Raw genomic sequence first — 14615 nt, 5'->3', positions numbered from 1 at the left:
AAGCCGACTGACTGGTGGTTTACTTGGAAAACTGACATCAATCTGCATTTTTAAAAATAGCATTGTCTTCTGGGAAGGAGGATGATGTGATCATCTGGGAGCAACTGGTCTTTCCCAGACACTCTCCCACCATCCTGTCGATAACCAGAGAGATGGTGTAATTTATTGCTCATACTAGAAAACTTCTGAGAGTCAAAGAAAGTGCTATCAATAGTTACGGTGGGACTGTCCCAGGCAAACCAGGATGTACTATTGCCGGCCAATAACACACAAACTGGGGGGGGGAAGCTGCATGGCCACAGGAAACCAGGGTAGGCTGACAGCCTTTGTAGCAGAAGACAAAGGTGCATCTTCTGCTTGGTGTGGTACAGATAGGCCAGGGAAGAGACAGCACCAACGAGACCTGTAGCCAATTAGTGTAGTCGCCATCCCGGGGAAGCCCAGGGAGAACATGGGTGGAGGCAGCAGCATGGCCACTCTGCCTGCTGGCCCCCTGCAGACTTAGGGACCCCTGGGAAGGGCTGCTGACCCCAGACCCCATTCTCAGGAGGGAAACAGTGATTACAGAGAACCAGGCTATATCTCCACTACAGTGAGGGCTAGAGTTAGGACCCACAAAGGAGCTACTGGGAGGTCCACCTGTACTTCCAGGAAGCTCAAGTGATGCCACCAACACGGGAGCAGAGAGCCTTCTGCAAAACAGGCTTAGATGTACATGTGACCCAGAGGGCTGAGCCTGGCTAGGAGTCATTGCCCCAGCTAACAGTTATTGCCCCAGCTAACACGCAGCTGCCAAAGCAGAAAGAAACTCATGAAGACAAAGCCTCCCTTTGTTATCACTGCCATCTCCAACTCCTCCTCCAGATGGATGTGAGCAGAGTGAAACTCAGCTTTTCTATTTGGCCTGACAGATGTGGATAAGGACCCTAGTGAGCTCTCACAGAACCCATGTCAACTTCAGCCCTGAAGGCACATGGGCCTCCATCTTTGAGAGAGAGCAAATAGTAAAATCACTGGACATAAGAAAAAATGTTAAAGTTTTGAGGAAGGGGATCACTCTGAGAGGTCAAAGCAAATACTTTATTTGAACCACAATAAAGAACAGGCAAAACTCTCAGCAGATGTTCAGTCATGGTTGTCATGAGATTAAATCTAGCATTGCATCTGTGAAGTCAGAGGATGAAGGATCTGAGATCAATAGAGATGAGAAATGCTAGTGTAAGCAGCTGGATTCCACAGAAACTGAACAGTGAAGTGGAGATAAAATTTTGGAAATTCTCTCAGAATCCACAGAAAAAGTGTAAAGAGATTAAAATAACGAGAGAAATGACAAGTGACATGAAAGATGAAAAAAAAAAAAATCCATATGCATATATCAGGAATTCCAGAAAGAGAAGACAGAGAAATTGAAGGAGAAAAAAAATCACTTAAGGCAGGGTGCGGTAGCCCACATCTGTAATCCCAACACTTTGGGAGGCCGAGGCAGGCGGATCACCTGAGGTCAGGAGTTTGTGACCAGCCTGACCAACGTGGTGAAAATCCATCTCTACTAAACATATAAAAATTAGCCGGGTGTGGTGTAGCACAACTGGAGTCTCAGCTACTTGGAAGGCTGAGGCAGGAGAATCGCTTGAGCCTGGGAGGCAGAGGTTACAGTGAGTTGAGATCGCACCACTGCACTCCAGCCTGGGCGACAGAGTGAGACTCTGTCTCCCCCGCACACACACAAAAATCATTTAAGAAAGAAGACACTTTTCCTAAGATGTGAGGTTCAGACTGAAGTATTTGCCAAGTGCAAGACAGAATTAGTGAGAAGAGACCTCCACCACAACACATTCTAGTGGGCTTTTTCATTAACAACAAAAAAGAATATCATATAGACAGAAAAGCACACGTTATGTACAAGGACAAAGAATCACGTTGGACTCCAATTTGTCTGTAACAGTAAATGGTGGAATAATTACTGCAGTTTTGAAAGATAAAGTTTGACCCATAATTTGATTTGCAATCAAGTGGTTATTTATATCCTGTGTCAAAAGGAAAGCATTCTCATATATGCATGGTGACAGAAAGTACTGCAGTTATAAGCCCTACTGAAAAAGAAAAAAAAAAAAAAAAAAAAACAAACCCAAAACTGAAGTAGGGAATTCAGGAACCAGCAGGGATAAATACAACCAGAAAAGTATAATGAGCTAACAAAACAAAATGAGCTAACAAAACAAAACGCAAATGCAAAAATTTGCTCTTGGGGAAGAAGTCCACAATTTAAAAAATAACCACTATAACATTAATATAAAAGTCCAAATATATCAAGAGGAACTTGAAAATTTAGAGATGGGTCAGGTATGTATGGAAAAGCGAGGAAGCAAAATCATAACAACACAAACAAAAGCGCAGGAAGAACAATACAAGATGACAGATATCAGACCAAATAATTCACTTGTAAAATAAATGAGTCAACTTCCTCTTAAAAGAAAAAGAGTTGGAGAAAATGAGAGAAGATATGTCAGGAAAACAGATGCAAAAATTGCTAGAAATACAAGAAGACAACAAAATATCATAATTGTAATGGGAAATACTTTCATGCAACATTCACAATCATTGATACATCAAATAGAAAAACAAAATGAAGACTGTTGAGTAGCAGTCCTTAAGCTTTTTCTCCCCCAACACAACTTAGGGACAGGGACATAGTGCACTCCCATCAGTATCAATGGCGCGTTACAGTGTTTCTCCAAATGAGGAATAAGGGACTCTCTGAATACACTGATATTGATACCTACAGGTTTTTTTTTTTTTTTCTTTTTCTTTTGAGATGGAGTCTCGCTCCCTCGCCCAGGCTGGAGTGCAATGGCGCGATCTTGGCTCACTGCTACCTCTGCCTCCCAGGTTCAAGTGATTTTCCTGCCTCAGCCTCCTGAGTGGCTGGGATTACAGGCACCCACCACCATGCCCAGCGAATTTTTGTAATTTTAGTAGAGATAGGGTTTCACTGTAATCCTAGTACTTTGGGAGGCTGAGGCAGGTGGATTACTTGAGGTCAGGAGTCTGATATCTACAGGTCTTATACATCTCTCTCTCTCTCTCTCTCTCACTCTCTCTTCTTCCTCCACCTTTTTTTGTTTGTTTGTTTTTTGAGACGGAGCCTCGCTCTGTCACCCAGGTTGGAGAGCAGTGGCCGGATCTCAGCTCACTGCAAGCTCCACCTCCCGGGTTTACGCCATTCTCCTGCCTCAGCCTCCCGAGCAACTGGGACTACAGGCGCCCACCACCACGCCCGGCTAGTTTTTTGTATTTTTTAGTAGAGACGGGGTTTCACCATGTTAGCCAGGATGGTCTCGATCTCCTGACCTCGTGATCCGCCCGTCTCGGCCTCCCAAAGTGCTGGGATTCTCCCCCACCTTCTCCTTCCTTCTTTCTTTTTCCTTTCCTTTCCTTTCCTTTCCTTTCCTTTCCTTTCCTTTCCTTTCCTTTCCTCCCTCCCTCCCTCTCTTCCTCCCTCCTTCCCTTCCCTTTCCTTCCCTTTCCTTCCTGTTTCTATTGGTCCTATACACTTATATCTATATCCATATTTATATCTATAGGTCTTAAATGTAGACCTCTCTCTCTTTACTTGATCCTTACTATACCTCTAAATCTATAGCTATACATCTATCTATCTATCTATCTATCTATCTATCTGTTTTGAAAAGGCATCCTACTCCAGGAGTTCCTGATTTACACTCTTGGTTGGGTGTGTATGTGTGAGGTTGTGGTTACAAAAAAATCATTTGGTTGAGAATCACTGATACAATAGATTTGAATAACAAAATTGAGTAAGATTGATTTAATGGCAATTACAAATCTCATTTACTCCTAACACTATAGGAAGTAGGATTCTTTCTCTTTGCATTTTACAGAGGAGGAAACTGAAGCTCAGAGAGGTCAAGTATTGTGCCCTAAGTCATCTAGAAAGCAAATAGGAAAGCTAAGAAAAGAGTGTGATTGTACAGCCTCAGCTCATTCGTCCTGCTTCTCTACCCTACAGAGAATACACATCCTTCTTAGATATTTAGAAAACTTAAAAAAAAAAAAAAAAAAAAAAAAAGGTCCTTGGCTACTGAGAGGACCTCAATTAATCCTCAAAGAAGAAATGGTACAGGCCATATTCTCTCACTACATGGAAATAAAAATATAAATTAACACAAAAGTTTAATGCAACAAGAACAAAATCCATGTTCTTAGGGGAAAAGAAAAGACATTCTTAGCCAACTCTTGGGCAAAAAGAGTAAACAACACCATGACGAGCTATTTAAAAAGTAATTATGATGAACATAGTACATATCAGAATTTATAGCATGAAGCCAAAACTATGCTTGGAGGTGAATACATCGCTGTAAACATGTTCTTTATTACACAGAGAAAATAATGAACAGAGCTCTCAATTCAAGCAGTTAGAACAAGAACAAAATAATCAGAAGAAAAATATGAGGAAGGACATGATGAAATAAAGGCAGAGACTAATAAAAAAATAACAACAAACTCTGCAGAATAATTGATAAATTGCAGCAATAAAAATTAAACAAACAAACAAAAAACACAAAACACCTGGTACAGCCAAGGAAAAAGGGGATGATGAATGCACGATGCAGCATAACAAAGGCAGGGATATCACCGCTAATACAAAGCAGGGTAAACATCACCGTAGTACATTATATAAATTGTGGTACTAAATGTAAAGAAAATTATGAAATGGATTTTTTTTACTAAAAGCTAAAATATCAACATTGATGTTAGAGTCATATACCTGAATAGACCAATAACTGTGAAAAAAAAATAAAAGAAAAGCCACTGAAAAGGAGGAGATAAAATAATGAAACAAATTTATTTGCAGATGATATTACTTCTTGCCTAGAGGAGCCAGGAGAATTAGTTGGCAGTGAAAGCAGTATTATGAAGAGTCCAATGACTTTACGAAGCAAATATGCCACAAACACCAGTCTTTGAATATACTAGCAAAGACCAGCTAGAAAAAGTAACGAGGGAAAAAGACCCATTTACAACAGCAACAAAAATCTCCATGAAATGTCTAGGAATAAAGTTAACAAAAAATGAATACTGCCTAAATAAAAATTATAGCATCGTTCCAAGGGCTACAGAGGATAAACAAATGGAGAGACATATTGTATTCCTGGATGGGAGGAAGAGTTAATGTTATAAACATGTGAGTTCACCAATTTAATGTGTAAGTTTTATTAAATCTCAGTCAAGATTTTGATGCAATGTTTTAAACTCGACAAAATATTTCTAAATTTAATTTGGAGGCAAAAGTAAGCAACAACAGCCAATAAAAATTCAAAAAAAGGATGGCTCTGGGGACTTATAATACCATGTGTTTAAAATTATTATATAGTAAACACTATTATAGTGTTACAATAATTAAAACTGAAAAAGGAATAAATAGACATTTAGAAGAAATGGATAGAAAGTCTAGGAACAGACACTTCATAAATATTTAGTATATGTAAATTTGGCATTTTGAAAATTCTGCTAGGACAACTGATTAACTATATTTGAAAGAATATGGTTAGATTCCCTATATCAAATAATAAATCAAAATAAATTCCAAAGGTATTAAAGCAGTGTGATGAAACTAAGAAGTGAAAGAAAACACAGAGGAATATTTATTTGACCAGCATAAAAGCAAAGGAGAAAACTATAAAAGAAAATATTGATAGATTTGATAGCATGAGAAATTTACATATTCTGACATTAAAGCACCCTGACAAAAATTATATAGCAAAAGACAAGCTGGAGAGGAGGGCTTTTCATAGCATATTATGTATATATTTATATAGGTTAAAATATGGAGCTCTGCTCAATAAATAAGAAAATAAGTGCTTATAGAAAAATCGACACAAATTCACAATAAATTCACAAATAAAAAATGCACAGGCCAATAAACATATAAAAATTTAACCTAACTAGTAATAAAACAAGGCAAATTAGAAAATGAGATACCATTTTTCACTTTTCAAACTGATGACGCTTTTGTTTTTTTAATTACCTGGTTTTTATAAGAAGAAAACATGCCCTCTTTCTTATTGTTGGTGATCAAACTGACAAGATCTTTCTAGAGGGATATTTGATAATCTGCACAAAAAGCCTTAAAGATCTCACATATCCTTTACGCTGACAATTCCACTTCTAGATATTCTAAAGTGACAGAAATGTATATAAAGATGTATGTATAATACATTGCATTACTATTCATAAGCACAAAACATTACAATCTAAATGTTCAATAATAGGGAATTTGTTACATAAATTTTAACTAACTGTATGAGAGATTACTATGTGGCACTTAAAAATCCTAGCCTACAAGAAAAAAAAACGACAGAGAAAAGCTCGCAGTGCATATTTCAATAAAATATGTATATTGGTTTGTTGAATAAAATATGTAAACGTCGAAGTAGATACAAAGACCGGAAGGAAATCCACTACATCTTGTCAGTGGCTCTTTCGGGGTAGTCTTTATTTTGATTCTGTATGCAATTATTTTGTTTTGTCACTAAGTTTTCTATGATGAAAATGCAGCACATTAATAATAAGAAAAAAGTTGCATTTGAATAAGAACCAACAGAAGGCTACACCACAAGGGGGCGTTGTAGACACAGCCTGGGTGAGGGCAGCTGCTGAAGGCCCCACTAGTCAGAGCTCTCAGGAGCTGGCCGCTGCGTTGTAGACAGCACCAGAGCACCACACGCACGCAGAGCCCTAGGGTTCCATCTGCGGCCATGGGGTGCTCTTCTAGAGCCTCCTTCCTTTAGCCGGCCGTGATGCCCCCAGCCCATAACCGTCCCCACCCTGGCCGAGTCCCGGATACCTGTGTGGGAGCCCGAGAGGGAGCTGAGGAGCCGCGAGTGCTGGCTGTGGCCGTCGTGAACCTCCACCACATCGTTGAGGGCCGTGTGAAAGAAGGCGAACTGGCCAAATACCACTGTGGAGGAGACACGGCGTGGGGACTGGGCAGGCACGCTGGGGGCAGGAGAGGGGATCTCGGGGTCTAGGGGCCCAAGCCAGGAGGAGGGCAGCCCTGGGGAAGCTGTCGGTTCCTGGGCCGTGGCTTGCTGCACTGGTTAGTGCAGCCGCACAGTCTGGCAGTGGCCAGACACCCGGCACAGGGAGGGCACAGGGAGGCGGGGAGCTGGGAGGGCCGGGCTGCGCTTCACAAGGGTCAAGACAACACCCGCTGCACCCAACGGTCAGGCGGGTGGAAGCGAAACGGAACCAAGTTTGTTCCTTTCCCAGATAGCAGCTGCAGCAGCTACTGGAGGCCATCAGAGAGCTTTTGGTACCATCCCTTTCTCCATGTGATGTCAGGACTCCACATTCAGGTGTCCCAAGGCCAGTTAGTCAGTGTCATTGAGGTGAAAACTGTATACAGAGATCTGTAGTGAGTGCTGTGAGCTCCTTATTACTGGGGGGATTCAAGCTCAAACTGCATGCCCACCTACCAAGGATTCTGCTCTGGGTAGCAGATCAGATTGGACAGCCTTTCAGGACTTTTCTAACTGTGATCCTGCAGGTCTGAGGCTCCTGCCACCTCAGTGTACTGGGGAGTGTGTGTACATGTACGTAAGTGTCCTGGTTCTGGGGAAGGAGTGGGTGTACTGATGGCTGGAGCTATGGGTAGAGATGAGACTGGGAATTTATAGAGGACAGAGAACAGGTCTCTCTCATCTCTGCAACTCCAGGACCCAGTAGAGCGCATGGCCCCCAGCGGGTGCTTTACTAAGTGTTTGGTGAATGCCTCAAGCATCAGGCCTTGCTCTGTGCTTGCCCCTCCTGTCTTGGGGAATAAGGAGTTAGCTCTCTGCAGGCTGCTCCCTCCCTCCTGCTTCTCCCCTAGATGGTTGGGACGTGTTGATGTCCTTTGCCACACCCAACATCGATTGTGTTTAGACATGGCTGTTAGTCCTCCTACAAAGAGGAGATCCAGGAAGAAAGAAGCCAGCCTGGTCACCTGGTTGCCCTTCATCTTTCTGAATGTCTCCAGGGCTGGCAGGATTCTTGAATGTCCCCACTGCCAACAAGGTAATGAGCTTGGTTTTTTCTGCCCACATCTTTTGGAATCTGGAAGTTTCTCTGTCTTCCCAGGGCACTGGCCTGTTTTTCACTTTTTTCTTGCTTGTCCTACCAATAGCTTCTGGATCAGGCTTTGGTTCTCAGATGGGACACCAGAATGATGTGGCTCCTGGTCTCCCTCACCTGCACTTTCAAGCCCAGCTCCATCCCATTCCTTTCCTCCCTCCTGCTCCTTGGCCACTCACCCTGGGTTCCTAACAGGTCTAGATCTGCGGCACCTCCCTTAGGACTTGGGCCATACTGGGTAGCTCCCTGGGGCACCTTGCCTTCCCTCTGTCTTGGCCAGTTTCTCACCAACTCTGTCCCCTTGGTTCTGGCGGGGCTCACTTCTGCCCTTCTGCCCTCTTGTGTCAGGAATGTATTCTACAGCGCGTTTTAGAACGTCAGCACTCAGCTGTCCTTTTTGGGAGACTGTTCTGCAGTTCCCACAATGGGGCTGTATAATTAGGAGGAGTCTGAGGAATTGCCCATTCTGGAATGAGGGTGAGGAGTCAGAAAACATATGAACAACAACAACCAAAACCCATACCATAGTCCTTGGGCACAGTAACAAAATACAAGCAGATCTGTCCACTGGTGTAGTTCTGGGGGTAGTTGGGGGACAAGACCACTCCATCCGAACCCACATACTGTCCCCCACAGGGGGCTGAAAGAGAAAGAAATAGAGAGTCAAGTGACCTTGTGGGCCTCTTACCAGTGACCATCCTTTGTTCTGCCCCAGCCTGAGCTTCTGACCCCAGTAGGGCTGCCCTGAGGTAGGCGGCCCCTAGCTTAGAGAAGGGAAGTCCTGCGGACCCTGCCCTGCCCAAGGACATGCACCCCTGGCCTGGCATGTGGCCTGAAACTTGCCCTGAAGCTACCGAGGGCTCTCTTGGGCAGGTGTCAGTTCTTGCCCTCTACCTATTAACCCTGGCATTAGTCCCTGAAGTCACAGCATTAGGGAGCATATTAGGAACCTCCTCTGCTTACACGTGGGGCCTAGAAATGATCTGCTGCCCCTGGCTGACATCTGACCTGGAGAGTGAGTGTCAGCATGAGCAGGGAGCTGAAGTTTCCCTGGACTAACCCCATGGGGAGCGGCCAGGCCACGTGACCCAGCCACCTTCTGTTCCCCTCCACCCTGCCCATTTTCCACAAAGGGCGGGTCTGAGCCTGCCTCTCTTACCATGACAAAGGGGTACCCTTTGCTTTTCAATGGGTGGTCACCAAGCTCTTAAAGCCCTGCTACTCATTCCTATCCCTCTTGTCAGGACCCCCATGGTTCACCCAGACCCACCTGGAATCAGCGCACTCTGCGGGCCTCACTTCGATATAACTGATCTCTCGGTGATTTTCCCTAGGCCTAGGAACTGGTCCAGGGGCCACCTTTAAACGACTTCTCCCTGGTGTGAGCCCCCTGATGTGGCATGTCTGGAGGCCTCTGTTGAGGGCATGAGCAACTATGTGAATGGGGGTGGGGACACCATGTGACCTGAGATGACACCTTGACAGGAACTGCACACCTAGTGAATTATAAGCCACTTCTATACACATCCACGGCAAACCCAGGTGTGCCAGGCTTGGAGGAGCCAGCCTTGAGGACCATGCCCCCTTCCTTTCCCTAGCCCACAGTGCCTTCTGCCCCTGGCATGCCCTCAGTTCCTCAGACCCCTGCCATCCCCGGGCTCCCACCACCTGTGCAGACTGGCCGGGGATTGTTCCACACGGGCTTCCCATCAGGCCCCAGGATGCAGCTCAGGGTCGAGGCGCCCTCAACTTCGTAGCCCGCATGGCAGTAGTAGGTGACAGAGGAGCCCAGCTTCAGGTCGGACCCCACCCGCGTGCCGTTCTTGATGGAACCAGGATCAAAACATGACTCCCGTGGGTTTTCTGGGAAAAAGAAACACAAACACGTGCACACACACAGAGGGCTCATGAGGAGGCTATTCTTGGGCTGCAGGGCCCATGAGGAGAACCTGACTTTAATTAGCCACAGAGCACACAGGGATGCGCGACTGTGGTTCCTATTCCCCTCAGGTCTAGAAACGTCTCTAAATTTGGGTAGAAATTGAAGGATGGAAATCACATTGAAGAGGGCAATTTCCCCGCCTCTCCCCATATTCTTGCCTTGACTCACAAAGGAAGGAGCCCCAGCAAAATCCCTGAGGCCCTCTCTCATCCCCTGCTTGCTCCTCCCCAAAGGAAGCATGTGTTTCTCTGGCTGGTGGGGGCTGATGGTCCCTGGCCCACATCTCGGCTGCCAGCAGGGTCATTGTGGTAAAGGTCAGTGCTTAGGCACAGCCCACCCCTTTGCTCATCTTTGACCCCTCACACTCAGCAGCCTCCTGGCATTTCGTGTTCCCCTGAGGAGCAAGGCAGACAGCCTGCTTTTGGAGATACTCTTTCTCTTCCTCTCTCTTCTGCCCCATCTGTACCACTGGCTGGGGAGTGGAGCTGGCATCCATTCTGCAGGCCCAGTCACACCCATCTGTTGCAGGTACTTCTGAGTGCATGGATACTAATACTTAGATTCAGGGAGGAAGTACAAAACCCACTTCCACCTCTGGGTTGGGTTACCCGTCCAGTGGGATAAGTTGATGTCTCCAGTGCGGTTTTCCAGGGCTTTGCGTTGGGTATTGGGTGCTTGCCAGTTTATGAAAACTACAGTATTTTTTCATGTGGCTATTGATCCTTATATGTCTTCTTCCCTATCAGTCATACAGTGATGTGAGTAACAGTTCTCTACTCCGTCCCTCTGCACCAGACAAGACAGCTCTTGACATTACCTGTGGCTTGGGAGTACTAGTCCAGGTCCTGAATCTCTGTAGGATGCTCTCCAGCATCCCTCACCATCAGCTAGAAATCCCGAGCAGCTCCTGGGAGCCCATGCTCATGCTTCTACGCATGATTGCCTTTCCTCATTTGTTCCTGTTCCTTAGAACAGATTTCCTGTTCTAAGATAACTGATGGTCAAGAGGGTTGTCACCAGGGCTGGGAAGTAACAGGACACAGCTGAGGCCAGTCAATACCAGGGCTATGCAACTGAGTATCAGGTTGATGGAAGAGCATTTTGGAGGATACATTATTGGGGGGCAACAGAGAGGTCTAGAGATGGGGACTCACAAAAGGGTGCTGACAGTCCTTGCAGAAGGACTCAGAAATTCAAAGAGTGGAACTAAGGAGGGAATAACCAGAATAGAAGGGATCAGAGTTCATTCATCAGAGATGAATGGCTCAGGAGGAGTTTTGCTGAGGGTGGTCTTTGTCACCTGGGTACCTTCTAGATTACCTACACAGGAGGCAGTGCTGCTTGAGGCTGTCACTCAGCTGCCAATCATCTGGTTGACTGATGGGATGGGACTCTGAGGGTCTCACTCTTGCATGGGAGCATGTGAGACCATCCTGCACCTTAAGTCGTTGCCCACAGCTGAGAGTGGAGCAGCTCTGGATGCACTACTGCATTTAAACCCAAGTGGGACCCAGAACATGGCCACTCGTTGCAGGGAACACCTCAGCGGTTTCCCCATGTGCCCCGTGATGCATTGCCTTGACCTCCTTTATCAAATCTGTCTTCTCCATATGCCTAGTGGCTCCGGCCAGAATAGAACTGGCCACTGGGTGACCCATATGTGAGTCATAGAGATCCAGGGATCTGTCATCATGTCTTTTGTTTCTTCTATCCTTTTTATAAATTCAAAGTGGGTTAAACCTTAAAGTTCAGAAAAAGTAAGTAACTTGGAATCAAAGTTCACACAGCTCGTAAGAGGCAAAACTAGCTGTAGTCCCCAATAACCACTTTCCCCACCTTCATCCTTCAATAACAGAACTCTGATTTTATCCGGAACTTCAAGGCATCAGTCAAATTCTACATTTCTCAGCCTCCTGGGCAGCTAGGTGTGGACAAAGAGATGTAAACACGAGTTGGATCATGTCTGCTGAAAACAATCCAATAGCCTCCTGTCTCACTCGGGGTAAAACCAAAATCCTAACAGGCCTTCAAGGCCCTGCACATGTGGCTCCAGTCATCCCCTCTGTGACCTCAGCTCCTGTTGTCTCTATGCTAGCTTTGCTCCAACCACACTGGCCTCTGGTCTTTGTGGCTCCCTCTCTTACCTCTTTCAGGACTTAGCTCAATTTCTCCCTCAGTGACACTCTTTGAGCAGCTACTTAAAATTGCAGTACTCCTCTCCCCAATGCCCCCAACACTCTCCTCTGCTATATTTCTCTCCACTGCAGTTAATGCTCTCATCGGCTCTATATTAACCTTATTTTTTTCTGTCTTCCTCCACTAGAATATAGATTTCAGAAGGGCAGCTGTTCAGTTTTGTTCATGGCTGTATTCCAGTGTCTGTCACATGGTGGGCACTTAATAAATATCTTCAGTGGATTATTGTGGAACTTCTAAAAAGGCTGCTTAAGGGAAGTTGACTCAGCTGAGGGAAATGCCTATTGGCCTTTCCTTCTTTCCATCTTTCCTCCTTCTGTCAGTCTAGAACTCAGACGTGATGGCTGGAACCTCAGTTGCCATCTTGGATCTGAAATAACCTTGAAATGGGATCCATGGACTAGTATGGTAGAGTAGGGAGACACAAGGAGCCAAGGTGGAATTCCCTTATCAATCTTGGGCTCTGTCCTCCAGATTTCTTTTATAGGAAGGCTGATCAACGCCTACCTCATTTAAGCAACTGTGTTTTTGGGTAACTGCCGCACCAGCATTGGACCCTAGCTGGGTATGACTGGCCCAGAATTTTACAGATGTCAGAACGTCCTTTCTTTCCTTATTTGTGTGGCAAACTCCTACACTTTTAATGCCACCTTCTCTCTGGCAGAATTCTGTTTTTCTTTCCCTGGGTATAACATGTATCACACTATTTTGGTAGCTTTGGTAAGGGTATTTCTTTCTAGTAGGTTCTGAACTCCTGGAGGAGAGGGTTCATCACTTAGTCTTCTCATAACCCTGGCAACTAGCACAGAACTTGGCACCAAGGCTGGCCCTATCTGGCACATAATAGAGGCTTAATAAATGGCTGCTGAATTGTTTGGCTGAATACTTTGAGGCTTGGAAAATCAACAACCACATCAATGATTCCAACTACAGACTCTATTCTATATTTACTCACACGTAAGAGAAAGATGAGCTCATCATCCCAAGCATTACCACATTAATAATAATGACAAGGATAATGATAGTGATGATAGCCCCTTACATAGGAATATCACTTCATAATTTTTAAGGCACTTTCCAAACCGTTATCTCATTTGTGTCTCACAATACCCTCTGCAGAAGGCAGGGCCAGTTATGCTCATGTTCAGTTTATAGATGAGGAATATGGTGATCAGAGAGGCTAAATGAGTCTTCCAAGCCTTTCAGCTATTTAGAGGTAGAATTAAGACCAAAATCAGGTCTTTAGTCAGCCAAACCAAAGCTCAGCTGTGACTGATAACACTCAATGACTAAAACATCATGGTGATTATAATAAATAAAACCAAAGCCCTTCAAAATGGGAAAATGAGAAGAGCCAGCTTCTCTCTGGTCCTAATAGTTGAGGCTTACTTCCAAACCTTATAACTGCAAAAATCTGAAAACAACCCAAACATTCAACCAGTAAGGAACTGGTTACAAAGGGTGGATTAAGACCATCTACTGAAACACTAGCAGCCTTTTAAAAGAATAGCACTCTTCTTTGAATACTGATATCGGAAGGAGTCCAAGATCTATTCTTGGGCTCACATACAAAAAAATCAGATTACAGATGAGTACATATGGTGCAATCTCATTCATATAGAACAGGGATCAGCAAACTACAGCCTACAGGTCGGTGGCTGCCTGGTTTTGTAAATAAAGTTTTGCTGGAACACAGCCATTTGTTTACATATTGTCTGTGGCTGCCTTTAGCATTACGAAGCAGAGCTGAGCAGTGGCAACAGAGACCATCTGGAGTAAAAATACTTACTCTCTGGCCCTTTCCAGAAAAAGTTTGCCAACTCCTGGTGCAGACTTTACATTACTTTATATTTATAGAAAATATCCAAAATGAGATCCCAAGCTGTTAATAATGGTACTGCACGGGATGATGGTATTTGGGGGCATGCTAAGTCTTTAAGAGTATATCTTATATGCTTTTATATTGTTTTATTTTTCCAACAAACATGCATTCCTTTAAAAGGAGGCAGAATGGAAGATAGTTCTATTTTGCATTTAAGAAGAATGACCCCTAACAGCAGCAGGTGGTGGGAACAGGGGTGGTAGCCAGTGTGGCCATAGCTTCCAGGCCTACAGTGTTTCTTCCAAGGGCTTGAAAGAGAAGATACATGCTTTTTAGGACCTTCCATTAAAAATCGATTCACTTTCATCTTTCCTGTGTTATTTCAGATTCTCTAACACACACTTCAAACTCTTCCCTCTGAAATGTCCCTGGCCCCCATTCTGGCACAGAGGGCTTCTACTTAACCTTTAGGGCTCTGTCTAAATGGACTCTGCTCAGAGAGGCCTTCACTAACGACCCTTC

General features: G+C 44.6%; 1 protein-coding gene across 1 annotated transcript in view; it reads right to left on the bottom strand.

The window, feature by feature from the left end:
- CSMD2 (CUB and Sushi multiple domains 2) overlaps positions 1 to 14615 on the bottom strand; it is a 655333-nt gene that overhangs the window by 110501 nt on the left and 530217 nt on the right. The window contains exons 30-32 of the mRNA XM_023232269.1: positions 9802 to 9996; positions 8657 to 8773; positions 6866 to 6979 (exon numbers count right to left, since the gene is read on the bottom strand). Coding sequence (XP_023088037.1) covers positions 6866 to 6979; positions 8657 to 8773; positions 9802 to 9996 — 426 coding nt within the window. The remainder of the gene's footprint in view (positions 1 to 6865; positions 6980 to 8656; positions 8774 to 9801; positions 9997 to 14615) is intronic.

The sequence above is a fragment of the Piliocolobus tephrosceles genome, chromosome 1, assembly GCF_002776525.5.
Source record: "Piliocolobus tephrosceles isolate RC106 chromosome 1, ASM277652v3, whole genome shotgun sequence".
Lineage (NCBI taxonomy): Eukaryota > Metazoa > Chordata > Mammalia > Primates > Cercopithecidae > Piliocolobus > Piliocolobus tephrosceles.
This window is presented reverse-complemented; position numbering and strand designations above follow the sequence as displayed.